At 44.6% G+C, this 27,043-nt stretch overlaps 4 protein-coding genes across 15 annotated transcripts; all 4 read right to left on the bottom strand.

Annotated features, from left to right (window-relative positions):
* Positions 1-442: 442 nt before the first annotated feature.
* nw (narrow) lies at positions 443-7,157 on the bottom strand. Of its 4 annotated transcripts, none has more exons than XM_020947623.2 (4): positions 6,639-7,157; positions 2,922-3,297; positions 2,680-2,832; positions 443-1,689 (listed from the first exon to the last, which is right to left on the bottom strand). In XM_020947623.2, exons 1-4 carry the CDS (start codon positions 6,688-6,690, stop codon positions 780-782), a joined length of 1,491 nt encoding a protein of 496 aa, XP_020803282.2. In that variant the 5' UTR covers positions 6,691-7,157; the 3' UTR covers positions 443-779. The 4 variants fall into 4 exon arrangements, with proteins under 4 accessions (XP_020803282.2, XP_020803283.2, XP_086693813.1 ...); XM_020947624.2 differs by having other exon boundaries at positions 2,680-2,829; XM_086837688.1 differs by lacking the exon at positions 443-1,689 and having other exon boundaries at positions 2,243-2,829.
* A 6,432-nt stretch (positions 7,158-13,589) lies between these two features.
* On the bottom strand, positions 13,590-15,771 carry LOC110180034 (protein 5NUC). The gene is made up of 6 exons (XM_020947642.2): positions 15,447-15,771; positions 15,246-15,387; positions 14,936-15,192; positions 14,599-14,875; positions 14,230-14,533; positions 13,590-14,172 (listed from the first exon to the last, which is right to left on the bottom strand). Exons 1-6 carry the CDS (start codon positions 15,656-15,658, stop codon positions 13,607-13,609), a joined length of 1,758 nt encoding a protein of 585 aa, XP_020803301.2. The 5' UTR covers positions 15,659-15,771; the 3' UTR covers positions 13,590-13,606.
* A 120-nt stretch (positions 15,772-15,891) lies between these two features.
* On the bottom strand, positions 15,892-20,059 carry NT5E-2 (Ecto-5'-nucleotidase 2). 4 transcript variants are annotated; one of them, XM_086837929.1, is made up of 7 exons: positions 19,954-20,059; positions 18,202-18,348; positions 17,823-18,056; positions 17,611-17,761; positions 17,292-17,548; positions 16,662-17,239; positions 15,892-16,600 (listed from the first exon to the last, which is right to left on the bottom strand). In XM_086837929.1, exons 3-7 carry the CDS (start codon positions 18,047-18,049, stop codon positions 16,050-16,052), a joined length of 1,764 nt encoding a protein of 587 aa, XP_086694055.1. In that variant the 5' UTR covers positions 18,050-18,056; positions 18,202-18,348; positions 19,954-20,059; the 3' UTR covers positions 15,892-16,049. The 4 variants fall into 4 exon arrangements, with proteins under 4 accessions (XP_086694055.1, XP_086694056.1, XP_086694057.1 ...); XM_086837930.1 differs by having other exon boundaries at positions 19,950-20,055; XM_086837931.1 differs by having other exon boundaries at positions 20,028-20,054.
* A 2,142-nt stretch (positions 20,060-22,201) lies between these two features.
* veil (5'-nucleotidase veil) lies at positions 22,202-26,844 on the bottom strand. 6 transcript variants are annotated; one of them, XM_020947630.2, is made up of 7 exons: positions 26,460-26,844; positions 24,272-24,514; positions 24,058-24,208; positions 23,745-24,001; positions 23,382-23,676; positions 23,019-23,316; positions 22,202-22,956 (listed from the first exon to the last, which is right to left on the bottom strand). In XM_020947630.2, the coding sequence occupies exons 2-7, from the start codon at positions 24,502-24,504 to the stop codon at positions 22,391-22,393; spliced, it is 1,800 nt and encodes a 599-aa protein (XP_020803289.1). In that variant the 5' UTR covers positions 24,505-24,514; positions 26,460-26,844; the 3' UTR covers positions 22,202-22,390. The 6 variants fall into 6 exon arrangements, with proteins under 6 accessions (XP_020803289.1, XP_020803286.1, XP_020803288.1 ...); XM_020947627.2 differs by lacking the exon at positions 26,460-26,844 and adding an exon at positions 25,269-25,457; XM_020947629.2 differs by lacking the exon at positions 26,460-26,844 and adding an exon at positions 25,090-25,226.
* Between the last annotated feature and the right edge of the window lie 199 nt (positions 26,845-27,043).

Genomic DNA, 27,043 nt, shown 5'->3' with positions numbered 1-27,043 from the left:
CGACACACATAAAACTTGATGTGATGCGTCTGCGTCGCCGGAATCCTCTTTAAATTAAGAAAGATGATTTGCAGATTTGGATGCAGACACGGACATGGGCAGCAGGCCGCGTGATGTAAGCCCACCGAGGAATTATTTATTTTTATTCTCGTGCAATAAAATTCCCCAAACACACTTTGGGATACTTCTCTCGTTTGAGAGCCTTAGCAGTTAATTTACGATTATTGGCTTTCATCTTCGTTTCGTTTAAGCCGAAAAATAAATCGAGTGACTGGTTTATGGGATCTTCTGGTATCTTATTCATAGGAAAATCAAAGAATCTTGGTAAACCGCTCAGTTAAAGTTGAGTTTACGGTTATAAGATTAATTCCTGGAGAGCAGGTTATAAATCTTTGAAAAGCTGGAGCTAGAATCTTTAATCTAAGAAAATCCTTTAACCTTGTTTACTTATTACTTTTATTAATCAAGAGTTTCCTTTTTTTGTGGTGGTTGTCATACAATTAAAGCATACAATACAATATATATTTATCGTTATATATAGATTAATGTCTTAGCTCCTTTAATCTCTTTCTTGCTGATCGATAATGCAGGCTTCGCGGGGGGTATCTCTGGGTCCTCAGAGAGAAGCGTCATTTCCGGACATGTCCGGCCGGCTTGCGGAAATGCTCAGTTTCTCAGTGGAACCCGGAGAATCCCCCCTCCTACCCTTGCCACACCAAACAGTACACACACAACTTAGGCTAGCGGGCTGAATCCGGGTGGTGAACCTCCCGGAGAGCCTAGTTGTGGGCCGCCAGTGGCTTGCCCAGGACACGCATGGCATTGGAGTAGTCCGAGTCGATTTGCGGAATGATCTGCTGCTCGTTGGGGCGCAGGGTGCGTATCAGGTCGTTAAGGGACAGCGAGGACTGCGGTGTCAGCTCCTCCTTGGGCTGCAGCAGCTCCTGGGAGCTGGCCATCTTCTGGAAGTCCTGGGCAATCTGCTTGATGCGCTCCTCAATGGCGGCAGCCGGGGACTCCGTGGAACTGGGCAGGGCCACAGGTTCGCTGGCATGGGCGTTCACTTGCGACTCGTTGTCCGACTCTGGCTCTGGCTCTGGCTCTGTCTCCAGCTCATGCTCATTGTCTCCCTCCGGCTCCGAATCGTGCTGCTGGGAGCTGTCGGTCTCCTCGGATGCGGGTGCAGGGGCTACTGAATCCTGATCCTGCTGCTGGTGCTGCTGCTGCAACTGCTGCTGCACCTCCTCGATGGCATGCATTTCGGGATGCAGCTCGTTGTCGCTGAGCGGGAAGACATGCTCCTTGATGTCGCCATCGCTGTCATTGCCCAGCTCCCGGGCATGCTCGCCAAAGTTGTCGCCCTCGTGCTCCTCATCGCCCTCGCCATCAACCTCATGGTCATCATGCTCCTCGGCCTCCACATCGACCTGCTCCTGATCCTCCACATCCACATCGGCGGCATCAGTGTCGGGCAGCGAGCGGTCATGGTTCAGCTTGTAGGTGATGGGCTGCTGCTGGAAGTCCTCGACGGGGAGGCGATGACCCACAGCTGGCGAGGACTTGGCCTTGGCGGCGGAGTACATGACGCCACTGGTGGACATGAGCAGAGGCAGCGGCGTGGTGGTGGCGGCGGCATGCAGGTTCATCAGCGAGACAGCCGGTCGGGGAGTGGTCGAGGTGATGGGACGTCTAAACCAAGTAAATAGACATAGAAAATGGAGTAGAGATGAGTTTTAGAAGATCTATCCGGGTCTGGTTTAAAGTTTCAGGTTAGTGCGAAAAGTTGCTTAGCCTAAAAGTTAGTTAGTTGAACACAAATCATCATGACAACATCAACAACAACAACGACAGCGACAACGAGAGCGACAACATTCTAAGGAAGCTAAGCCCCAAACCACCAAACAAAATACATTTTTGGCGCTCACATGATGATGGGGGCCAGCGGAAGTTGAGGCAATCTCAAAAGGCCGAACTCTAAGGACATTCAGAGAGGTTTTCCCCCTCTATTAGCCCTCGGAGATTGCATTAACTTCGCGTACTCTTGGGCCATCACATTGGCGTCTACAAAGAAGTGTTTCTTTTTGTCGGGTCTTTGTGGATCTTAAATCATGGTTTCATCATAGAACTTGGAGTGGCGTTAGTAAGAAGTTAGCTGCTAGCTTCGCATTAGTCTTTAGATGCAGAGAGATGTGTGTGTAGTTATGGTAGATTGGTTACGATTTGGGGTTTAGCTCACCTATTAGTTCGTTCTTTAGCAAATTCTGTTCTCGAATCCCTCGGATTCGCACTCTGCCTGTGTGTCTGAGTGTGTTTGTGTTAGGTGTGTGTTGTGTGTTGTGTGTTGAGTGAGTGTGTCAACTAAAGTAACTCGTGGGTTATAGGTCGCGTTATCCTTGCGTAATCTCTTGATCTGGGCTCTGGGCTTAGTTTTAGTTTAGGTTTAAGTTTTAGTTTTAGATTTAGTTCGTTTTACTTAATTAAGGACATTTGTTTAAGTTCTGTCTGCCACTTGAAGAGCAGCTCGTATAGCGAATTAATTAACGTTAATTATAGCATAATTTGTTTATTGCATTATCAATATTCTTAATCGTCCTCCTGCTTAAGCTCTCCTCTCTCTCTCTCCAGTCAGTGCTCTTAAATTCTGTTCGATGTGGAGTCCTTAAGTCCTTAAGTCCTTACCCCTGCGCCGACGAGACGGGGATGCTGCCATAGTTGTAGTAGTAGCAGCGGGTCTGCTCGCAAATGAAGTCCTTGACGGCCGAGCAGTCCTCGGGCATCCACTTGAGCGTGGGCTGCTTCAGGATCACGCATCCCTTCTCGGCGCCACTGCTGCTATAGATTTGGATTCGGAACGGAAATGAAGAAGAACGACATCGATGTAGATGGGCTGAGTGGGCAAGGACATCGGACAAAGGACTTACCTGTCGCGAGCCGTGCGCTGGGGCGAGGTGTTGCTGTTGTGATCGACGGGATCGAGCAGACCGGCCGAGATGGCGTCCGCCGAGTTCTCGAAGAAGTCGAAGGTGGCATTGAACGGCAGACCGGTGCTCATCCATAGGAACATGCCCGTGCCCAGGCGATTTCCGGAGGTCCAGAAATCGTAGTTGCCGTAACCGGCGTTCTTCAGATACGTGGTCATCGATTCGGCCTTCTCCTTCGTCTCGAACGAGGCCAGCTGCAGGCCCAAGGAGCGGCAGTATTGGTAGGCCAGGAAGTAGTTAAGCTCCGGGGAATAGGGGTTCATCCTGCTGATGAAGTACTGCACTCCATCCAGATGGATTGTCGTGATGCGTTGACCTGTTGTGCAAAGGGAGAACAGACACGGAGAATGAGTGTGGTTAAGAGTCTTCTTGAAGGTGTTCCGAGCTCACAATAGGTGAATGAACCTACTAATTCTATGTATATGATATCTACGAATTTCGAACGCAATTGGAATCGCAATGCGTAACCGAAACAGCGAAAATGGTAACGGTTTCAGCTTCGGACTTGGCATGCGTAATCCAAAGAGACGACCCAAAGACAAACATCATTAAATGGGATTACCAAAAAAGTAGCCAAGTAATGAATTGCTGGACAAACGCTCCATAAAACCGGACAGAAGAAGAACAAAACTTTGGACCCCGAATCGGGGGGGACAAGAGTGATTCACAATGATGAGGATGATGATGATGACCAGGAGCATTTATGCGGTCCCTGACCCCTAGGGGCTAATTACCCAAGCCCCGAAATGGGGAATCAAGGTGCTGATGACATTAATTAGCCGCTGGTCAGCCGAAATGGAGACGGCGACCCATCCATCCGCCGAATCTTATGTAATCGCCGACCCGGAGAGGTAAAGTGTAGTGAGGTGAGGAGAGGAATGCGAGGCTGCCTGGCCCGGGAACAATGCAAGATGACAGTGCCTGTGACTGAGGGTAACAGGTAGAGATCTCTTGGCTAAGATTCCTCTAGTAGACTTAATAGTGTATATACAAAAGAGTGTGTGTGTGTGTGTGTGTTGGCCCTTACAAAGCGGCTCAAAAGATAAACACAAACAGCGGGGCAATATGAGTACTTTGTCTTCCACACTGACGCAACAGAACCCTCCTCATCCGGACAGGGCACTTGGCCATTTATGGCACTTGTCGTGGATGGATATTGGCTACGGAATATGGGATATACATAGGCCCCAGCCTAGACACGAATGTTTGAGGAGATATATAATATGTGTGTACCTGCCTGCCGTGTGTGTGTGCTCGTATATGAAATTATTTCCGGCGATTTAAATGCAAGACACACACGAAGCCAAACTCAAAGTCTGCCTCGGTGCGAAGATTTATGAATCAACAGATTCTGAAAAGAGATCTTGGCACTTTTGAAGTGAATTTATTACGCGTCCAAGCGGATTAAGATTGTGATTTCCATCGGCAAGGGGATGGCTAATAAGACTAATGATCCCAACCCGGCCCAGAAGCTACCCAGGGAAATTCTTAAATTTCATTTTAATGGGGCAATTTAAGCTCGAAGCTCTGGGCCAATCTCAGCGAGGGATCAAATTCAATTCGAGCATTAATTTCCGCCCAAATGAATCCAGATCTTGATGGCAATCTCCTTCGCTACGAAATGGAACTAAATAAAAGCGAGTAAGTAGTATCTAGCCGGGAGAGGAGATAACGAGCCTCGGTCCAATTGCAGTTAATTTGACACCGACTCTAAACGTGAATCCAACTGCGGGATTGGGATTGGGATCGGAATCGGGATCTCGAGATCGGGTTCGGGTTTGGGTTTGGGATCCGGGATCTGGGCTAGGGTAGGCAGTAATTGGGCAACAGAATCGAGCCAGAACCCAAGCCTCCCTGCCTGCAGCTGTCGGGCACCGTAATTTGCCAAGGTAATTACGCCCGGCCAGCGATAGATCGCGAATCTAGCACGTCTCTAATGATGCAGTCAAAGTCAATTCTAGTGTTTGCCGGGACTCTGATCTCTGATGGGGATCGAGATCGAAATGGTGGGGATGTGGCCGTAGATGCGGACGCCATTGCCGGAGGATGTGATGGGGCTAACTCTAGTTATTTGTTGGCACCTAACATCCCTCCGGCCAGTTAGCAGGCAAATCATTATAATGGAGATGGCGACTTGGGATAAGCAGAGGGGAATTGATAAAAAGCCAGACCAGGAACCCAGAACGAGTGCAATTCAGCCGTGGGGTAATCGATGAGTGGAGAGCTCTCAGCAAAGACAGAAGACTGCCAGAGACTGGAGACTAAAGACCGGGGAATGAGGATAAATCGAATCGATGCAAAAACACCGAGCTGACTTAATGACTGCGACTCTGATTCGGATATAATGATGGGAATGCCTTGTCTTCTCCTCGGACTTGAATATTTTCCAGTCTTTCTGTTTTTTGTGATTTCAGATTTTCCCCCCTAGGCTTGACTTAGGCTTCCTTATTTGCAGTTCCTTGGAAGGAACGTCTTTTGTTTACTTGTTAAATGGAAAAAAGTAGGAATAATTATGGGTTATTCCCGGAGATTGAATTATCATTTGCTGGCGCAGAGGTAAGCCGCCAATTAGCAAGACATTTTACAGAGTACAGTACGCTGAAAACTAATTAATCCATTCCAGGAAAAGACGTTTAATTACGTTAGTTGAAACCACATAGTTTTTAAAGCTTAAATTCAATTCAATGGCTTAAGATTAAAGATTCTATAAGACTTATCATTTAATTAAATGAATTAAGTAAGCCTTTTTTATAGGAGTAAGAAATAAAAACAAAGGAGTTTTTATACCCCTACAATTGGCTTTGAAACTTCAAATTTAAATCGGCCATAATTAAGCCAAAAGTCCATTAATTTTAATTCGGAAAGCGTTCCCATGCTTGTTTTTATTTCGTTAATAAATCTGCATACTCAATTTTGAATTTTAAAAAATTAGAATTTTTGACAATTTTTGACAATTTTAATGATGTAACCCCTTATAAAAATTTTCAAAAAATTAAACAAAAAAATTTTCCTCCAAACACGGCTAGATCGACTCGGAATTTGATTGTGATCAAGAATATATATGATTTATAGGGTCGGAAATGGCTCCTTTATCAAGGAGAGCTAAAAAATGTTCATTATAAGGGCTTTAGATCAATATTTTTATACGACCATTTTTTTTGTGAAATCACTTTTTTTCAAATATCATAACTAAGCCAAAAATGCATTAATTTCAATTCGGAAAGCTTTCCGATGTTAGTTTTTAATAGGTTAACAAATCTGCATACTCAGTTTAAAACTTAAAATTTGTATACATTTTTGAAAATTTTAACAATGTAACTAACCCCTGATAAAATTTTGAAAAATGGCAAAACCAAATTTTTTCTCTGAAACAATGCTATATAGATTCTGCTATTGATCCTGATCAATAATATATATGATTTAAAGGATCGGAAATGACTTCTTCACTGCGCTTCAAGCATAAAACTTGAATATCCTGAAGATAATGTGTATAGGTTCTTAACATCTTTAATATAAGCTTCTTTCACTATGACTTTGTATTATAATATCTATTTAAAATATTACAGGATCACCCATATATCCTTAGTTACATTTTAGACACTGTAGGAAACGCGAATCCCACAAAGACCCATCAATCAAAATTCTGTGACTACTAACCTGCAGCGCATGCCAAGAGGCTCAGCAGGCAGAAGAGTACGATTTTGGCCATCTTTCTTCGGCTTGGATTGGAGTTGGGGGCGCGGAGCACTATCTGATTGCCGCTGGCTACGATCGGGGAATACGAATCGGGTTCTCTGGCTTTAGGACGCGGCTCAAAGATGGCTCGAAAAGAGTTGGGAGAGCTAAGCACTACACGTCGCGTTCACTGCAAGCCGTCGTCGTCGACTGATCGCGAGTGTCCAAGAACTGCGGACCGAAGAAGAGACCGACGATGAACAAACCGACTCGCTGCTTCCAGAACTCCAGCGATTCCAGTTCCCAGTTCCAGTTTCCTCTTCCAGACGCACACACACACAAGCACACACAGCACAATCGAACACTGGGATACAGGCACAGAGGCAGAGGCAGAGGCAGCGCGACTTGGGTTAATCCTTGGAGCTGGACTTGGAGCTGGGGCTGAAGTACGAGTACGAGTAATTGGAAATGTTAGATCCGCTGAGCTTCTGTTCTGGCCAAGTTAGCGTTGCTAAGTGTCGGGTGGTGCCGAAAGCAGTTAGCTTAAGAAGGAAATTGCCGGATGGAAGTGCGGGTAGGAGAGTGTGGGAAACCGTGTGGAATCGTGGAAGAGAAAGAAGAACCAACCGAAAGATACCAACTATTTGCTTATTTCATGGATGTGATTGGAAATTGGCCTCGCTGGCTCAGTGTGTGTGCGTGTGTCTGGATTCTTCCTGAGCCGAAGTCAGTGCTAGACAAAGAGCGCAACAAAGCAGAGGTTCCTCCACACAAAAGCCGGGCTCAAACCGAAATATTGATACACTGAGAGAAATTGAAAGGGTTTAGGGTTTAAATTATAATTATCTGAAATGCATACTGCAGTATCAATAATTTCAAATGCTTTATTTAAATTAATTTAAAATTTCCCATATTATTTATTTGTATTTTACTTTGATGCTCTCCTCATTTTTACCTGTGCTCACGCACACCTTTAAATCCCACTGCACGTCGCCCGTCTTCATTCCAATGGGAGTCGGAGCCGCTGTCGACATCGCTGCCCGCGTCGGCATCGCAGCCAGCGTCGGCGGAGTCATCGCAGTCCATTGTTAGTTTTGTTCTTTCTCCCACAACGACGCTTTGGTTTTGAGTTTGGGTTCTTTCTGGTGGTTCTTCCCCCTCCCCCTCCCCTGCAGGGTTCCACTCTTTCTCACCCGCCGTCTTACCTGTAGGGCTCGCTGCACGTTTGTCCCCCCGCTGCCCGCTGCCCGCTGCCCGCTGCCCGCTGCTGGTGGTTCCAGGGCCAAAGCCAGGGCCCGTACCCCTTCCAATGGGCAATGTGGTTCCATTTCCATTAATTTGGTGCGCTATCGCGACGCTGAGTCGCCGTGGAAATCGCCGCTTTCTGCGGTTCCATAGGCCGTGTCTTTTACTCACTTTTGCTGGAAGCGTGAAGTGTAATAATAATAATGATCTTCTGCTTTGCATTTTGACAATATTTCTCGGCTCTTCTGCGGGTGCCAGCCGCAAAACACGACTTTTTTCGGCCTTAAAAATAAAAGGAAAGATAAGAAGAGAAAAGAATATGATAAATGTGTGCATGTGTAATTAAAGGCAGCTCTTCGCGGCTTCTCTGCTTACGGGCTTCTGGCTCTGGAGCTTTCTAATTAACCTTAGAACCTGGTGAAGGATAAATATTGGTTTAATGATTATTAATAACCGAACGCTTTAAGTGGCTAAGCGGAAATTAGCCTCCAATTAGAAGGGTTACAACGGAACAGGGGCCGCTACACAGCGAGAAGTTCTCCAAAACGAATTGGGCCGATCGTAGTTTCTTAAATATGTATTTAATTCTTAGCTTTAATTTATTAAATATATTATAAGTTATTAGGTATTCCTTAACTGTGCATAAATTGCACCCTGCGTAGGGATACGATGTGTATTATCTCTGCCTCAACGACTTCACGGCAGCACGCCCTCTCGGCCTTTATCACTCCCATTTGATTCCGGCTTAATTCTAGCCTGGCCAATAGTTAATCCCATTGGACACATCGCCGATCGGCAGTTGCAGGCTATAATTATGTACGCGTTGGGCTAAACATAATAATGGCCAAGTGATTAACAGTCATGGGAAATGAATGGGCCGCAATTTCCCAGTTCGGATGGGGGGGAATCGATGGAACGGAGGATCGGAGGATTGGAGGATGCCCTGATGCACCTGGAAACCTGGAAACCTGTGCGTGCGCATGGCAATCGAAGCTTCTATCGCAAGTACAACGCACCAACGGACATTTGGGCCCTTCGTTGAGTTTTAGTGGCTTTTTGTTGGTAAAACTGCCGCCGGGTGGACCCGACGCTGTGACCGCGACGGACAGTGAAGGAGCTTAATGTGACCACCGCAAACTCCTGGCAATCTGGATTTCCAGCGGAGGGGTGGAGGGAGTATTGGATGGCCTTCGCCTTAACAGCATTCATCCATCTATACACGCGGCCGCCGATGCTGCCTGCTTCGTCTTAGCCTGATCTTCTGATCCTCACCATTTGTATTTGTGTGCGAGTGGATGCACAGAGATAAATATTTGGTTTTTAAGTTTGCTTTATGGGGTAATGTATTACATCAAAATGAAGTTTACATAGGAAACATTACCAAATTATATCGGCATATTAACTGGCCCTAATATCGTCTGATAAGATAGATTGGTTAATGATCGCTCAATTCGATGGGAATCAGATATTTCTCCTTGTGCTTTCCAGGCGTCGTCTTCTGCTTCTTCTAGTCGCCTCCCCCTACTCGTCCGCCCCCTTCCCATCCCCTTCCCTGGCTTCCTTCTCCACCTCCTGGACCCATTTCATTGCTAGTTGCTGTTCTTGTTCCTGCCGCTTGTTGTTTTTGGTCTAAAAATAAACTCGGCACCAGATTGAGGAATTTAATTCGCCTTTTGGTAGAAATCCTCGACTTTGGCTTTGCCAACGGACTTTGGCGCGGCTCTTCTTCCTTTGCTTTGCTGTGGTTCATCTCTCCTCTGCTCTGCTCCATCCTCTTCGTTCGTTCGCTTTGCTGTGCTTTAGGGTGGACCTTCAATAGCTGTTATTTCCCATGCTTAGTAATGGCTTCGCGAGCTCACCTGTCGGCGGGTCCACCCCAATGTGTGTGTGTGCGTTGCTCCCGGGTATCCACATCCATTTTAGCGTCAAGTTTAGCGATGATGCTGATGATGACGACATGGACATGGCATCTGGCCACAAGGATAGAGCGAGAGATGCGAACTAATACACACATTTTCCGCTTGGGATCAAAGGATTAATGTGAAGCGGGTTCTCCGCCTGAGAAATGACACTCAGATATTCTTTTGAGGCGGACATTGCGCATTTCCACTTGCCTGACTTCTAATTAGAAGATGCGCATGCCTGTGTCCTTGGCAGCACGAAGGTCATCGGCATTTGCATCGCGGGTCACACACACATGGCAGCCGTCGTGCTGGCCAAGCCCACAAAATAGCAGGAACATGACCAGCAAGCCGATCAGGAGCGATCCCATCCGACCCGATCCTAGACCATCCGCGTCGATCCCCAGTCTCATCCGAACCGTTCATGCATAAATTCATGTCCGATTTCCATCTCCCCTCCCCCCTCCGACTGCCATGAGTCATGTGCATAAATAATAAACTTATTAAAATATGCAAGGTTTTTCAATAAATGTTGTCGTCCCCTAGCTGGGATTTCGTTTCCGATGTTCTTGGGGTATATAGGCCAAGGGAACAGGGGACAGGACCAAGGTAGTATAAATATTTGATGAGATCTTTTGGGCCTAGTTCTGCTGCAAAATTGAATTCAGTTTGACGACTTTGTCATAAGGTTTTCTTACAAGAGAAGAGAAATATTTCTAGTTCCAGTTAAACATTTGATTAAATTTAATAGATATATGTAATAGGCCTCATCACTGACTTTGATCAATTGAAAAAAATTGACCAATATTTGTTTTCTTTCCTAAATGCCCAGAAAGACCCGCCTGTTGATACTGATCAAGAATATATATGGTTTATATGATCGGAAACGACTCCTTCACATTTTTTGCGTGTTCTGACTGAAATTACAATTACAGGGCATAAAAATATATTAATAATCTTATTAAATATATATTTTAATATTTTCATAGATATTTTTATAGACTCTGACAAATGCACACTTAAAATGTTATGGAATTATAGAAAACCATATAAAAAGTCAAAAGTCAGTCGCAAAATCTCAGCAATTTGCAACAACTAGACCGATCTCTTTGGCGCTTTCCCAAATCATTATCCGCGTAGCCCCAAAAAAAAAAATCGAGGTAACCCAATGATCCTCCTCCCGCCTCCAAAGAATGGCAATTGGCCTGCTTCGACTCTGGCTCGGACTTCTTCTAACTGATGCTCCAAGCTGCCAGCTCCAGCTCCAAGTTCCAGCTCCAGCTCCCAGGTCGCCTTGACCATAACCATATCAACGGTAAATAATTTCGATCACAAAGCAATGGAGCTGAAACGAAACGAGAAACGAAACCAAATGAGCATTTGCCGGAGGATGGGGATCGTCGGATCGGGATGGGGATGGGGATGGGGATCGGGATGGGGATGGCCAACTGGCAATCAACCGGGAGGAGAAAAGAGGCGATGGTATTGGGGACAGCAGGAGATGGGTGGGGGTTTTCAGAGGAGCTCTTCCACGTCATTTCAGATTCCATGTCAAAAGGTGAAGCCAATTCAACGTTTTCTGGCGAACTGGGCAACAGAATCACGACCAGAACAACAACATCCACATCTCCCGGCCAACACAATGCCAACTAACCGCATCAACACGAAAATCACCCAAAAATGGAGGAGAGGAGGAAGCCCAGACCCAGAGCCAGAGCCAAGCCAGAGCCAGAGGGGGAATTCCATAGGGGATTCGGATGATTTCTACTAATTTGTGAGTCGCGCAACTCATTGACCCATGCATGATCTGCTTTCAAACACACAGCGGATACCCGAAAAAGCGATCCCAGTACCAGAAATATCTCAATTCGATATAGAACAGAGACACACAGACACTCTTGGCCCGATCGCTGGTAATGCCCAGACAAATGGCCAAAGATCTTCTCATGTCGCTAATACGGCCATTAGACCTAAACGGTTGGACTTGGACTTGGAGTTGGAGGAGGAGGTGGAAACGGAGAAGGTGGAGTCGAGGTGAGCAGGAAACCGAGAGGCATTCTTAATGAAGGGAATCAAATAGAAATGAAAGAAAGACGGAAGTAGACTTTTATGTGCAGACATCGCCGCTGGCCAAGATTATAGCCAAGTTGGTACGTTGGCAAAGGGGCTCATTTGCGAAATTGAAATGCCACTGCCACCAGGTTACTACATACCTATCCATGCGGGTGCGGAGTGATGGTGTTCAGGTGGCCATAGCGTGGGTGTGGGTACGGGCATGGGTCTCGGTCGCGGTCGCTCGCCGGGTTCAAGCACCTCTCTGAGCCATGACTAACCGAATGACTGATAGCTGAGTGCCGGGGCATGGAGCTTGGAGCATGGAGCATGGAGGACGGTGCGCTGCCGACTTCTATAATAGAGTGCCCGTGCCCGATTCTGCACTTGACCGATGTCCAGAAAAGCCCAGAACTCCAGAACCCTAGAACCCAGAGCGGGCCACATAATTACATGCCATCTCCCGCTGCTCCACCCTCTTTTCCCACTCCAGTCACTGACTTTTCCACACGGAAATAAAATAATATCATTTGCATTTGTGCGGGGAAAACTTGGCATTAAAAGAGACCACATGACTTGGCCAAAAGATACTGTAACTGTGAATTTTAGGGAACCCATAGAATGATGATGAATGTTTCTAAAACCATTGCTGAGATTCAGCCATCAACAATATCATTATAAATTAGAACCTGATAGAATAAAATTCTGTAAATATCATTTAATAAATGCAATTTTCCAATTATAATCAAAGAATTTTCCGCTGTGCATTCATTTCTCTGGCGAAATGCCGACACTAGAGTGTGTTTGTGTCGCCTACGATCAAGAATGCCATGGACGTGGATGCGGATGTGGTTGTGGATGGGGATGGTGATGGTGATGGTGATGGAGATGGAGATGGGGATGTGAGGGCAGCCTATATGTGTGTGCATGTCCAAGGGGTATGTGCTTCTCACGACAGCAGCAGCCCGGAGCTGCAGCTGGAACATGCCGCCAGTAGCAGACATTGGGGCCAAAGCTAGAGCCAAAGGCAGTCCAGACCCAGAGCCATGGCCAGATGCAATGCCAGATTCAGGGGAGGATCAGGGGGCTTGGGCCTCCAACACGAGCTTGATGACTATTATATGTGGGCAGAGGTCGGCGGGGTCGGTGCGCCGTGAACTTCTCATGAAAAGCCTAACCATGGGGAATTTAATAGTGCTTAGCACCAGCAGAGGACACCCGAGAACGAGAACGAGAACGAGAACGCGACCAGGCAGACAGATACAGATACAAATTCAGATTGGTAGCGTTCATTTGGCAGTCAATTACGGAGTGGAGAAGGAGGCGGAGTTGGCCAGGTCTGGAGTGGAACTCATGCTGGTAGCAACACCTGGCCATATTCATATTATGACCAAGCACCACCAGTTGAGGATCAGTCAAAGTCAAAGAAGTGCTGCCGGGAATGGTCAGGAGAAGGGACTCGAAACTAAAAGGAACCTTAAGGAGGCATTTAAATCGAATTTGTATATGGCATGCTGTTTCTTTAAACACTACTATATAGTAAAACCTTTAGAACTTGGATTTGGTTTGTTTACTGCCCAAAGGTCACTGATCAGCGGCCTCTTAATCGCTGATCTCTATTCGAAGCTATGGCGCAATAGGCAAAAAACCAGAAGGCAGAAATGCTAATGATAATGATGCCCCATGGAGCAACAGATCTTTCTCGCTCTTTTTTCCTTTCAACGATCATTTACCATTTATCAGACACAACATTTACTTAACAAATAAAAAACAGTGAAGAAGCAAAAGGAAGGCAACGGGGTAGAGCAGCGGTATTGAGGTAGTGGAGCCATTGGACCTTAGGTACCTCTCCTGCTCCGCCATGCGCTCCTGCCGCTCCGGATAGACGATCTTGTGCTCCTGTAGGTACCGAATAAAGGCCATCCGGTCCAGCAGGGACATGTTACGAACCTCCGGATTATGCTTATCGACAAAGTTATAGCCTTCGCCGCCATTCAGCAGAAAGGAGGGGATCACCACGCCGTAGTACTCATCCGTTTTGACCCTCTCATAATGCGGAATCTGGCAGTCGGAGCACAGAGCCTTGAACTCGGTGATGCGCTGGCCCATGGGTCGGCTATAGTTGAACTTTATTCGCAGCCCGGACACCTGAAGGAAGCCATTGTTCTGGTTCTTGGTCCGCAAATAGGCGGAATGTTCCAGGGCATTCATCAACTGGAGGCCACTGATCCGGGTGTGAAATATGCCGTTGCTAAAGGGCATTACAGTGATCACATCCCCCTCCGTGATGACCCCTGGGTCAATGGATGCCCTGATGGCTACAAAAAGGAATCAGGAGAAACTCAAAGATCTCTACAAGGATTGCTTAAACCTACCGCCCGCATTGATGATACCTATGGGAGCATCTGTCCAAGAGCCCCGATCCTGCAGAGTTTCCTGTACTCCAGCATAGACGAAGCTATCCGCAATCATGTTACCAAAGTTGCACTCCCCAAAACCGCAGCTCTTACGATCTCCATTCAGAAACACCGAGGTGGTGCCCACCACATGGCGCTCCATGTCATCGATGACCTGGCGATAACTGTCCAGAAACGCCTCGATATCGCTCTTGGGCTCAAAGCTGTTGTCCAACAGGATGGGTTGACCCTTGAAATTCAGTAGGTTGCCAGCTCTATCGAACTGAAAAGAGAGAATAAGCATTAAAAGGATGCTACCATATTTGATAAATTTGATAAATATCCCACTTCCAGAGACATCCTGCCCAGATACTTGGTATAGGCATAGGCCTGCACCACCGGCACCTTCCTGCCATCCGGCTTGACTACTATTGTGGGATAAGGACCTTCGGGTATGTCCTTGCCCGGAGCACGACCCGTATACAGTAACGTGTGCGACTGGCCCCCGACCACGACATCCACTTCAGGACACATTTTGGCTATTTCTATATCCTTCTTATAGCCCGCATGCCCCAGGGCAATAATAATGTTGACGCCGAGCTCCCTCAGCTTCATGGCATACTTGCTGAGGGTTTAGAGGGGCAGGATTAAGCTCTTCAAAAATAATATCTTTAAGTTATAGTACTTAATCTCTGGAATCTCATTTACAAATTCAATGTGATTGGGCTGCGTGCGCTGCTTGGTTTCCGCATGGATGTAACCCACAATGCCAATACTTCGACCGCCCTTCTTGATGATCGTGAAGTTTCTCAGGTTTTCACTAGCCTCCAACTTGGGCTCGTCGATCAATTTCAAGTTACAGCTGACCATGGGAAAGTTAATCAGGCTTATGAATTCCGCTAGAACATCGGTCCCATCGTCGAACTCATGGACTCCTAGGGTCTTCAGGGGTTCCCCTATGTAATCAAGTTTATTTATGTTAACTTTTCCCTTACCATGGCATCGGGAGCCAGCATATTCAGCATTCGGGCCACCATCTTGCCCTGATAGACCGCGTACCAGGGGGTTCCATGGAATGTATCGCCGCCATTCAGGTAAAGCACTGGATCGCTTTCCTCCTTTCTGTATTTATCCAACCTGGAACCAAGGCGGAAGATGGATCTATCTCTCCATCTCCACAAGGATACTACACTCACGCCGTGGCCAGCCGTCCAAATCCTCCGTAGCAGTGACCCAGTTTTTCGTCAATCAACTTACATTTACCTCCTTTAGCGGAAACCTGATCGTACCTCGCCTGCATATCGTTGGTGTGCAGCAGGATAAACTTGAAGCCATCTATGTGATCTGAAGTGGACAGGATTAGCAGCAGGACCGCAATCCATGTCGCCTGCAGAGGAAGTTGAATCATTTTTACTTGAATACTTTATCCAAAATCTACTGAAGGCAAAGCAAAAGAAAACTCGGTTGGGAAAACCCTGAAGTACAGCCTACTTTCGGGATTGCGGAGTTCACTTTTGGAAAGGCCGGAAAATATGCCAAGGGGTATCTGATAATAATGGAAAATTAATCATTTACAAAACCAAAATGTCTAGAAAATATTAATGGATGCCGGACACCGTAAGGAAACCCGAGCTGAAACTATTTCGGACTTTGTATGTTAATATATTTGATTGGATTTAGAGTAGCTCAATTGCTAAAAGTTTTTACAAATTTAGGTATGACTCAGAAACTAGAACTACCTTTCGCTTTAATTATTCTTTGCAATCATTAATTTTATGTAAAATAAAATAGAAACTTCTCTAGCTAAGCACTCGCATTAGCAGAGAAGAGATGAGGAGTAGGGCGGCGGAGCTTATAAGTCCAGCGGCTGATGATCCTACGAAGACGATGCGACCCTCTATGCCCGGATTTACATAGTCCCGATGCTCTAGGTAGAAGGAAACCGCCTCCTTGTCGTTCCTCTGCAGGCGCTGTGGCGTGTGGATCCCATCCCTGATCTTGTGACCATCTCCATCGTCCAGCAGGAACTCTCCCACGATCACATTGTACGCAGCCGTATCATTTAGAGGGCTGTACGTGGGGACTTGACAGGAGGCACACCGCACCTGGACGGACACGACGCGCTGACCCTCCGGATTGGCGTCATTGAACACAACATGGAGACCGGAGACCTGCAGGAAGCCTCCGTCTGAGTCCGTGCCTCTCAGGGAGGCTCCATGCTCCAGAGCTCTTCGGATAGAGCTACCCGTCATGGTGGCCATGAAGAGATCATTGCCCCAAGGCAGCACGGAGAGAAGATCGCTGTCGGTGACGGAGCCATCGGATCGCTTCTCAATGGAGCTGCGAATGCCTAGATGACCGATTAAGAATTATAACTATAAATATTACGTATTTCAGAGATTCAAGCTTACCCCCGCCCTGTATTAGGGAAATAGCAGCATCTGTCCAGAAATCTCCGCCCTGATCCTCCATCATCCGGCTGAAGACCATTGCATCGGCCAGAAGATTCCCAAGATTGCACTCTTTGGCCCGGCACACCTGCTTACTGCCCTCCAAGTGAACCTTTGTGTGTCCCACCACTGACTTCTCCAGACGGGTCACATTCGGTCGGTAGACCTCCAACAGCTCGAGGAGATCCGGCTCCTGAGCCACCGAAGCATTCAGCAGGATGGGAGCACCATCGAATTCGATGAGGTTGCCAGCTGCATCAAACTGGACATGAAGTCGTCCCAGGTATTTGGTGTAGGCATAGGCCTGCACCACAGGCACCTCCTTGCCGCTCTTCTGCTTAACAATCGTGGGATAGGGACCGTCGATGTGCTCCGCATCAGGTTGAGCTCCGTTGTAGAGGAAGGTGTTTGTGTGGCCACCGATTACGATGTCCACATCGGGACATTCCCTTGCTATCTCCTGGTCCTTTTGGTAGCCAGAGTGACCCAGTGCTATGATGATCTTGATGCCTTGAGCCTTAAGTAACTTGGCCTCGGCACTGAAAAATACACAAGTCAATAAACAAGATCCTCAGATGACCTGCAACTCACTTGATGGACTCCACTTCCTCTCTGAACTCCACGTCCATGTTGAGAGTAAGCTTCTTGGTGTCCGGCGTCAGGTAGCCAATGACACCTATCTTCGTGCCATTCGTTTCCAGGATGGTTGAGTGCGCCAGGTGCTTGGTGGCCTTCAGTTGGGGAACCTTGGTCAGGTCCAGGTTACAGGCCAGCACTGGGAAGTTGACTTCGTTGAGAAATGGTATCAGTCCCTCGACTCGCTCATCAAACTCATGGTTTCCAAGGGACTGTAATTCAGGAGGATGATCTTGATTATCTACATTCATTAAGCTTAAAAGATAAGCCTTACTATGGCATCAGGTTGCAGTTTGTTGAGGAAGGCGCTGGCTATCTTGTCCTTGAAGATGGTGAACCAGGCTGTGCCAGTGTAGGTGTCACCTGCGTTGAGATAGAACACAGGAAGACCACCCTCCTGGGCCTCCCTGCGGAATTTGCGAACTCTGAGAGGGAAGGATTATCGAATTAGGTTGCCATTATAATCCATGGGTGCCCCTGACTCACTCGTAGGCCACTCGGGCGAATCCTCCATAGCACTTGTCCGTGTGCGCATCCTCCGGGGAGCAGGAGCCACTGTTGACACTCGTCTGCTCGAACCTCGCGTGCATGTCATTGTTGTGCAGGATGATGAACTCGGTGGCCACCTTGGGATTTCTGGCGATGGGATTCGCCAGGCCCTGGTGGCTCAAGAGAATCACAAACAGCAGGCACAAGAACCAGTGCGATCGCATCTTTAGCCTAGAGAGGAATGACAATTCATTCACAACTCACAATAAAATCTGATAAATGTGGCGCTTTAATCTTTATAGCTCTCTAATAGCTTTAATGACTTTACAGGGCTAAGGTGTTTTTATATTCACTTGCATCTACAGTGGGTACTCACTGTCTGAACAAACAAAGTAGATATAACAATCATTCAAGTGGCGAACAGAACTTCATGTTCCGACTATTTGCAAATGGGCCTTTCTAAACGAGCAGGTGTATTTTTAACCGTCCGCACACGATAAACATATCTTTGTTTACTCTCTTTCTGAAAAATGGGATATATCCAAAGCGTCACAACAGAATTCAAGCAGAGTCGAGTGCGAAAAATAACAATACAATTAATTCGAGCAATGAGTCGCTCCGCATATCCCCACTTTTAGCGCAATTAATTTGCTTATAAAGCAAAAACGATCATTTGATTCGACTGCTAAAAACTGCATACACTGATCGGCACAACGCTTCGCACAAACATTAAATATATTTCACAGTTTTTACTAAATACTTCAAAGAATTACATGTTTAGTTCCACACCAAAATAAACCAGAGAGTGCCATAAATTCCGTGAAAGCAAACAAGCCCGAAAACTTGCCAACCAAAACAAATAAAGCGAAAGGCATAATTCATATTCTGAATATGTACATATATTCACAGGTATTTACACGAGAACTGATTATTTAGCTAAAGTGCATTGACCAGAACGAAAATGATTCAATAAAACAAAAAATTAAGCAAAGGTGCAACCCTTTCTACTCAGAACTTAAACAGACTTTCTTTCTCACAATGTTATAAAATTAAACAAAACTGGAGTTAACTTTGTGGAGATTACATTTTCCCAATGTTTTTTTTGTTTGTTGATTAAGGTTTGTATCAAAATATTTATGACTTTTACAAAATGTTGACACCTAAAATAGGGAATATTAAATTGATATTTTTATATGCTAATTTTTAGGGTAAGTTAAAGTTTTCCAATATCATAACTAAGCCAAAAATGTATTAATTTCAATTCGGTAAGCTTTTCTAAGCTAGTTTTTCTACGGCTAATAAATTTGCATACTGGGTTTATACAATTTTATAAATTCAATTTTTGATCAAATTTTGACAATTTTAACGATGTAACCCCTTATAAAATTTAGAAAAAATTGACAAAAATTTATTTTCGTTTAAACATGCCTAGAAAGTTTCGCCTTTTCATCCTGATCAAGAATATATATGGTTTATTGGGTCGGAAATAACTCCTTCACAGCTTTATAAGCTTCTTACTGAAATTATAATACCCTGCAAGGGTATTATAAGGGAGAGCTTGGTCATAGCTAGAGATCATGAAGAATATCATATTCCAGTATTGAAAACTTTAACACTTAGTTCTAGCAAAGTTTGTATATCGAAAGGAGGCGTTCAATATAACTTTTCACAAAAATATAGCTCTATCGTATTGAAAATATCATAAAATTTTGTGTAGCGAATTTTTCTTTACTAAAAATATATGGGGCATCGGATTTCTTTCTGTCTAAAATTGTAATCTATAATTATTTTTATTCAATTTTAACGAAACCTTGAATGAATATCATTAAAGCGAAATAATTAAGCTTTATTTGTGCAGTCACATAGTGTAAATGGAACTATATCGACTTGACATTCCCATTCAAACAACTGGCTTGGCTTACAAAGGAAATATACATATGTATATATAATTATATCAAGTTTCATTTAATCGCCCGGCACTTTGTTCACTTTTTGGGGGGGAATATCACTTAATCGCCGGCCCAGTTTCCATTCAATTGAAATTATTTATTTAATTTTCTCCATGTTTTTTCATTGGAATTTGCCGCACGCTCTTGGCCCTTAATTGGGACTTATTTTTACTACCAACTTGCGATTAATGTGAAGGCAAAAGCACGTTCGGTTCGGTTGTGTTTTTCGCGCTGCAAAAATATTCAGAACAACCTTTGCCACCGATGTCTATAATCGCACTGACTGCTCTGCTCTTTGCGGTCTGCCAAGCTGCTCTCTGGTGCAGCTTTTGGTTGTGATTCTTCTAATTATTATTTATTATTTTTTATTATTTGTATTTCGCTGCGGCGTCTGGACATCCGATTTACTTGGCACATTGCACATGGTGTCTGGGGGGCCTGGCAGCACCTTTGGATCAAATCAACCGGCAGAAGAGCTTCCCGCTCTCGCAGGTGAGCAGCAGATACAGGCACAGATACAGATACAGATGCACAGATTGAGATACTTTCGAGAGATACTTTTACTCTCGAACGGCGTTACGTAGCGTTACGTAGCGTTACGTAGTGAAGTGCGTTGCGTAGCGTGCGAGCGAGAGTGGAAGCTGCCAATTTATGCCTTATCAATCGAGAATCGCGAATCATGTGCAAAAATAACAGCAGGCAACGTCATAATAAAACTATAATCCCATAAGGTTTGAGTTCATTATTTAATTTCGCAATACCAAATATTCCTAATTTAAAAACAATAATTAAAACCTTCAATGTAACTTTTCTGATGTATTAAATGTGTATTTTGAATTCGAATTCAAAATGCCTTTAAAGCTGTATTAGTTTTATTTATGTATTCATAATACAAACAAAATACTCTCATTAGATATTAAGAAATAAAAATAAATAACTGAAAATACAAATACCTGCAGATTTCTCTCAGTGCATTAATGGCAGATCAAAGCACAGAGAGATCTCCCATATCAGTTGCTCTCAAATGCTGGCGAACTCAAATTGAAATGCAAAATATCTGTGGCAAAAAGTTAATTATAAATGCACTGGAAGGGAGATATTAAGCAATCCCATAAATAGTTTCGGTTGAATTATTACCCTCATTTTGACAAATTCTATTTATTACCCCCAAAAAATTATATATTCTTAAATAATGAATACATAAACCTAGGCTAGACAAATACACACATATATATAGGCTAAACAACAGTGTATTTACCCCCAACAATATATATATATTATATATTATGAACTAATATTTTACATGATTAATGACTCTTCTGGTTTCGAAATGTATACACAAAATAACCCATTCATTTTAAATAATAAATTGCTACTAGTAATGTACATCTGTCACTTCATTCTGAGAATATTTGTATTTCTAATTAAAATTTCAAGCTCAACTTGATGTTTTAAGTAATTTTGTTTAAGGTTCCCTATTATAAATAAATAAATTGTAAACTAAGCCAAACAAGCAATAATTTTAATTCGGAAAGCAGTTTTTGTTAGGCTTATAAATCTGCATACTTAATTTAAAATGTAACGATGTAACCCCTTATAAAATTTTGAAAAAATTGGCATAAATGTACTTTTTTCCTTCATGCCTAGAAAGATTTTCCTGTTGATGCTGATCAATAATATATATAATTTATAGGCTCGAAAACGATTCCTTCACTGCGTTGCAAGCTTCCGATTAAAATATAATACCCTGCAAACGGCATAAAAATAATCTTTAATTTAAAGGATATCTAGCATACATGGCGTATACTTAACGTGAAAACCCTAAAATTAAGTATACGCCATGTGTGTCTTAAGGGAGAATAGTTTAACATAAATGGTTCCAGCTAAAAAGAAAGCTTAGCAATATAATTATAAGATCGATTCCGGAAATCGAGCTTTAAATATTCGATATTATTTAGATTTTTATATGACAATTTGTTTAACAAATTATAGTTTAAAAAAACTCATAGCTTAGCCAAAAATGCATTAATTTTAATTCGGAAAGCAGCCCTATGCTAGTTTTTATTAGAGTAATAAATCTGCATACTCAAATAAAAATGTAAAAAAATTAACATTTTTGCCAATTTTAATGATGTAAAAAATTTGAAAATTTGGAAAAAAATAGATTTTGGCCGGAGATGGCTAGATCGACTCGGCTGTTGATGCTGATCAAGAATATATATGATTTATAGAGTCGGAAATGACTCCTTTAGCTTCTATCTAAAATTATAATACCCTGCATGTGTATAAAATTGTAACATTCTTTTTTAATTTTTGAAAATTTTAATTATGTAGCCCCTTAATAAATTAAAATAAAATGGATGAAATTGTTTTTTCTTATATATGTAGGTGGCTAACATGGTTTAACCCAATAATAACACTAACATGAAATTTTTCACAACATTTATTTGCTATTTTCGTGCGATGGTTAAACCCAATTAAAGTGTGTGACCTGAGACGATCCAAAGAGCAACCCAGACCTCACCAGACGACACAGATTTAAGCTAATTGCAGGGAGGGGATGTAAAGTCCGGGTGCCGGGACCTCGTAGGTATATATTACGTCAAGGAAGTTTCTCTAGAAGAATCTGGTAAGCAGGGAAGAGATCAGGAGCAGCGCTACAGAAGCAACGATTCCGGACGCAGATCCTGTGTCGACCTTCTCGTGGATCACGATTCTGTCCTCGATCTCCGGGTAGACAAAGTGGCGCTGCTTCAGGTACTCCATGGTGGCGTTCAACTCGTTCCTCGGCAGGCGTAGGCTGTAGGGATCCACCTCCTCCTCGGTTAGGTCGTACCCATCGCCGCCCTCGAGCAGGAACTGCGGCAGGATCACCAAGTAGAGCTCAGTCTCGTTAACATTGTGGTAGGTTGGAACGGAGCAGTTGGAGCACAGGGCCTGGGCGGAGACCACCCGCTTGCCAGCGGCGTTGTTGTAGTTATACTCCACCCGGAGTCCGGACATCTGCAGGAAGCCACCGTTCGAGTCCAGCAATCGTACGCTAGCGGAGTGCTCCAGAGCTGCCAGGAGCTTCTTTCCGGAGATCCTCACGATGTACAGATTGTTCTCGAAGGGAAGGACGGTGAGAAGAGTGGCTCCACTGATGGCGCCATCGTTTCCCTTCTCGACAGAGGCTCGGATTGCTGGCGGGGATTGTGTTAGCATTACCAACTGGTTCTAGTTTTTCCTCTTCAAGAGCACTCACCACCTCCCTGAATCAGGGCAATGGAAGCATCCGTCCAGAAGTCGCCGCCCTGGTCCTCCACCACGCGACTGTAGATCATGGCATCAGTGACCAGGTTGCCCAGATTGCACTCCCTCATGCGGCAGATGTTTCCACCCTCGAGGAACACCTTGGTGTAGCCCAGAATCGTGTTCTCCAGCTCCTCCAGTCCGGGGCGGTATTCGGCCAGCAAGTCCAGCAGATCCTGTTCCTGTGCCACCGAGGCATTCAGCAGGATGGGAGCACCGTCAAACTCAATCAGATTGCCGTCGGCATCGAACTGAAAGGGTAGATATCAGAGAGAATTACGGGGGAGTCCACAATACAGCTCTATATTATAGTTACCTGGACATGGATCTTGCCCAGATACTTTGTGTACGCATAGGCCTGCACCACCGGCACCTTCTTGCCGCTCTCCTGCACCACTGTGGTGGGATAGGGACCCCTTACTGCCTCCGGATCGGAGTCCGTGGGATCGGCCACCGGCTGACTGGCATCGAGGAAGGTGTGAGAATGTCCCCCAATGACAATGTCCACCTCCGGACAGTTTTTGGCAATCTCCTGATCCTTTTGGTAGCCGGAGTGACCCAAGGCGATGATGATGTTGATGCCCTGAGCTTTCAGCTTGGCAGCCTCAGCACTGTGTTAAAGAAAATATACATATTCCATTAGAACCGAGTCAGGATTATTTCTTTGAGCTTCACTCACTTGATGGACACTATCTCCTCCTCGTACTCCACTTTGTTCCGGAAGGCAAGGGTCTTGGTGTCGGGTGTGAGATAGCCAATGACGCCAATTTTGACACCATTTGTCTCCAAGACAGTGGAGTTGGCCAACTGCTTGGCGGCCGCCATCTCGGGCACATCGGTCAGGTTCAGATTGCAGGCCAGCACGGGGAACTCCACGGCATTGAGGAAGGGAACGAGGCCCTCCACATTCTGGTCGAACTCATGGTTGCCCAGGGACTACACAATATCACAGTGAGAACTCAAAACTTGTATGCCGATTATGTTCCACTTACAATGGCATCTGGGGAGAGCTTGTTCAGGAAAGCACTGGCGATCTTGTCCTTGTACACGGTGAACCAAGCGGTGCCAGTGTAGGTGTCACCTGCATTCAGGTAAAACACTGGAGTGCCACCCTCCTGCGCCTCCTTGCGGTACTTGCGAACTCTGGAAGAGCACTCATATTAATTAGAAGATAATTAGTTTATGTATTTCCCCAAAACTACTCACTCATAGGCCACTCGGGCAAATCCTCCATAGCACTTATCCGTGTTGGCATCCTCCTCGGAGCAGGTGCCACTGTTCACGTTCGTCTGCTCGAACCTGGCGTGCATGTCATTGTTGTGCAGGATGATGAACTCACTGGCCACGTCCGCCCGGGGAACTATGGGATTCGGACGGACTGCGGGTATAATCAGGGCCCAGAGGCAGCATGTGGCGATAACAATACTCCAGGCAGACATTATTTTTGGTCTGAAATTAATGGTATACCTTTAATATATTACCACTGATAAGCTATCGAAGAGAAAGGATGAGATGTGGGTAGATAATTAAACACTGATTTGATTTTGATGTATATTCCCATATGGGATTAATTGGGGAAACTTACAGATGAGTAATAATAGAAGTAATATGGCAAATAAAGCGCTTTTAATATTAAATCAGAATCTAGAAATACCTCAAAAGATTACTATCCCCGAAATAGTTAGAGATTAAACTTTAATAACGCGATGTTTATCTGCTATTTTTCAGCTGTAAAACCGTCGTAATAAATCTGGATTTTCCCCTCCCAACCACCTGAAGGTCCTTTGTCCGTTATCGTCCACTACCGGTGAGAGGCCAGTAGGTACCAAGTAGGTATTTATCAATCACGAGCGGGTACAGAAATCGCAATTCAAGTCATTTGCTAGTTTATTGACGCCTTAAATCTAATCGCCGCTTATCACTCTGCGTGTGCGAAAACACACAAATCCCCAGCCCATTCAGATCGAGCAATATGTATTTCTTCTGGCGTAAAAGTCACTCCACTCCGATGATGACTGCTTAACTGGTTTCCAATTGAAACTCGGAAACGAGCTCCGGAGTCCGGACTTGAGCTCACTCAGATGCCTTTGGCATTGGCTTTCTGAGCTTTCGCGGCTCGAAAGTTACTCGAAAATATGTATTAACTCTAATACTCTCGAAAGCGAAACCGAAAAATCCGAGCCACGATCGCTGGGCTACTTACATGCACTCGTCGCACGGTCCGCGGGCCAACTGACCCATCGAAATGGCCGAGAGCCCGCTAACCGTTATAGCCGCCGAATAAACCGAAAAAACACACACACAATAACAACAACAAAAGCCGAGTACCAACAAAAACAACAACGAGAAAAAACAGTCAACCGAAATTTACTGTCTCGCAAAGCGGTCTGATTACGATAAGGCCTCGCATACCGCGGCTCAGATCGGGGCTGACAACGTCACTAACCTGGCCATATCACTAGCAATCCGCAATATACAAGTGAATATACATTATATATTTTGTGCCGATATATTTGGGAGCCACCAGAAGCGGACTTATCGCGACATAATCGACCAGATAATCGTAGATATCTACCTGACTCATCGCCACTTTTACCAAATGCCATACAGGGGCAGGTACTTAGCCAGCAGTTGCCCAAAGTGCGGCATTCCCACGCCAAAAAATATGTATGGTTCTAACAAAAACTAAGTACAGTGAGCTCTGGTTGCAGGGAAAGGATATAGGTGGGAATATGGTGAGAGATTGTTCGAGAATACAGAAATCTCTGCGGAGATAACATTCAATTAAAAAGGTGTCAAGAAGTAACCCGATTCGATTGAAAGAGTCTTTATAAAGTATAACATATGCATATGTATAAGTATAATAAGCTGAGTTTAATTATATTTTTCAACAATATAAAAACAAAATTGTAAATATGTAAATAAAAAGACTATATCGTTGATGTTTAAAAATAATTTTACCTAATTTGAATAGTAGCAATTGTACATTAACTTATATGTACTTGTACTTTTCTCTTTTGACTATTATTTTTCGTTACTTTTTGCAAAGGCTTCCCTTATGATTTTTCCAATTTGTAACTCTCAATAGAAATAGTCTGAATATAACTAAATGTGCATCTGGTTTCGTCCATTAAATAAAATTAAATACACAAAACTGGGTAAGTCAGGTGTTTTAACAATGTCGCCAGTAAGCACTTGGCTGACTAAACCAGTTAACGAAGCTTATGCTCTTATTTAATCAACAATATCACTAATGTTTATTGTTTGTTATTTGCACAACAGCTTACGGCTCTCACTATGACACAGGAACTATAGAATAAACTAAAACAGAAAACAACGAGTCATGAAAAGTCAGTAGAACAATTACACTGTGTTCACCTCCAGGAGCACTCACTGTATTCTGCCACAAGTACTACAACTGCGTTACCCCGATCTTTGTTATTAATTTCTCGAAAAATGAAAACAAAACTCCGGGAAGACACTTGTTCCGCGAAATCGAGGCAAATTCCATTGATGACAATGAGGCCAGCTTGTTCCGCTGCTGTTTTATGGCCGCCGCAAAGGGATAGATACCACTCGGAGTTCCAGAGATTTATGGCTATCCGTTTGGCTAAATTACTTTTCGAATTGCATGTGAGTTTTTTTTTCAGCAAAATGAGAAGATCACAATTGTTGTGCGAGACTCGAGCACCCACACACACACACACACACACACTCAGGGGAGAGACAGCCCAATTACGAGTGTATCATCGGCTGCCACTTGTCGCGTGCTTTCCAAACTGTTGTTCAATCGTCTATATAGTATAGTGCTGTATGGGCTATATGTGTTACCCCGACTCACAAATAACAGCTGCGACGGATGGATGATGTATTTACTGTCTGCGGTCCCTGTCTCTGCGCAGATACTTCAGGCCGGCAAAAGGTACAACCTAAAAATATATATCTCGAAAAAGAAAAGATACAAGATACAACATCCAA

Source organism: Drosophila serrata, unplaced genomic scaffold (genome assembly GCF_035046125.1).
Source record: "Drosophila serrata isolate PLE 108 unplaced genomic scaffold, ASM3504612v1 contig_334, whole genome shotgun sequence".
In the NCBI taxonomy this organism is placed as follows: domain Eukaryota; kingdom Metazoa; phylum Arthropoda; class Insecta; order Diptera; family Drosophilidae; genus Drosophila; species Drosophila serrata.
This window is presented reverse-complemented; position numbering and strand designations above follow the sequence as displayed.

What these genes read in the sequence shown, in the direction of transcription:
- nw (XM_020947623.2), bottom strand. Translation starts at nt 6,690, where the DNA reads ATGGCCAAAATCGTACTCTTCTGCCTGCTGAGCCTCTTGGCATGCGCT. An exon ending in CCTCTTGGCATGCGCTGCAG is followed by an intron (nt 3,298 to 6,638) that starts GTTAGTAGTCAC and finishes TTTGCACAACAG; the next exon opens with GTCAACGCATCACGACAATC. An exon ending in CCCGTCTCGTCGGCGCAGGG is followed by an intron (nt 1,690 to 2,679) that starts GTAAGGACTTAA and finishes TACTTGGTTTAG; the next exon opens with ACGTCCCATCACCTCGACCA.
- NT5E-2 (XM_086837929.1), bottom strand. Translation starts at nt 18,049, where the DNA reads ATGCGATCGCACTGGTTCTTGTGCCTGCTGTTTGTGATTCTCTTGAGC. An exon ending in GAGGAAGTGGAGTCCATCAA is followed by an intron (nt 17,240 to 17,291) that starts GTGAGTTGCAGG and finishes TGTATTTTTCAG; the next exon opens with TGCCGAGGCCAAGTTACTTA. An exon ending in TTCCCTAATACAGGGCGGGG is followed by an intron (nt 16,601 to 16,661) that starts GTAAGCTTGAAT and finishes TCGGTCATCTAG; the next exon opens with GCATTCGCAGCTCCATTGAG.
- LOC110180034 (XM_020947642.2), bottom strand. Translation starts at nt 15,658, where the DNA reads ATGATTCAACTTCCTCTGCAGGCGACATGGATTGCGGTCCTGCTGCTA. An exon ending in AATGAGATTCCAGAGATTAA is followed by an intron (nt 14,876 to 14,935) that starts GTACTATAACTT and finishes CTAAACCCTCAG; the next exon opens with CAAGTATGCCATGAAGCTGA. An exon ending in TGGGCAGGATGTCTCTGGAA is followed by an intron (nt 14,534 to 14,598) that starts GTGGGATATTTA and finishes CTCTCTTTTCAG; the next exon opens with TTCGATAGAGCTGGCAACCT.
- veil (XM_020947627.2), bottom strand. Translation starts at nt 25,306, where the DNA reads ATGGGTCAGTTGGCCCGCGGACCGTGCGACGAGTGCAT. An exon ending in AGCTCTCCCCAGATGCCATT is followed by an intron (nt 24,002 to 24,057) that starts GTAAGTGGAACA and finishes GATATTGTGTAG; the next exon opens with TCCCTGGGCAACCATGAGTT. An exon ending in TGGGCAAGATCCATGTCCAG is followed by an intron (nt 23,317 to 23,381) that starts GTAACTATAATA and finishes CTACCCTTTCAG; the next exon opens with TTCGATGCCGACGGCAATCT.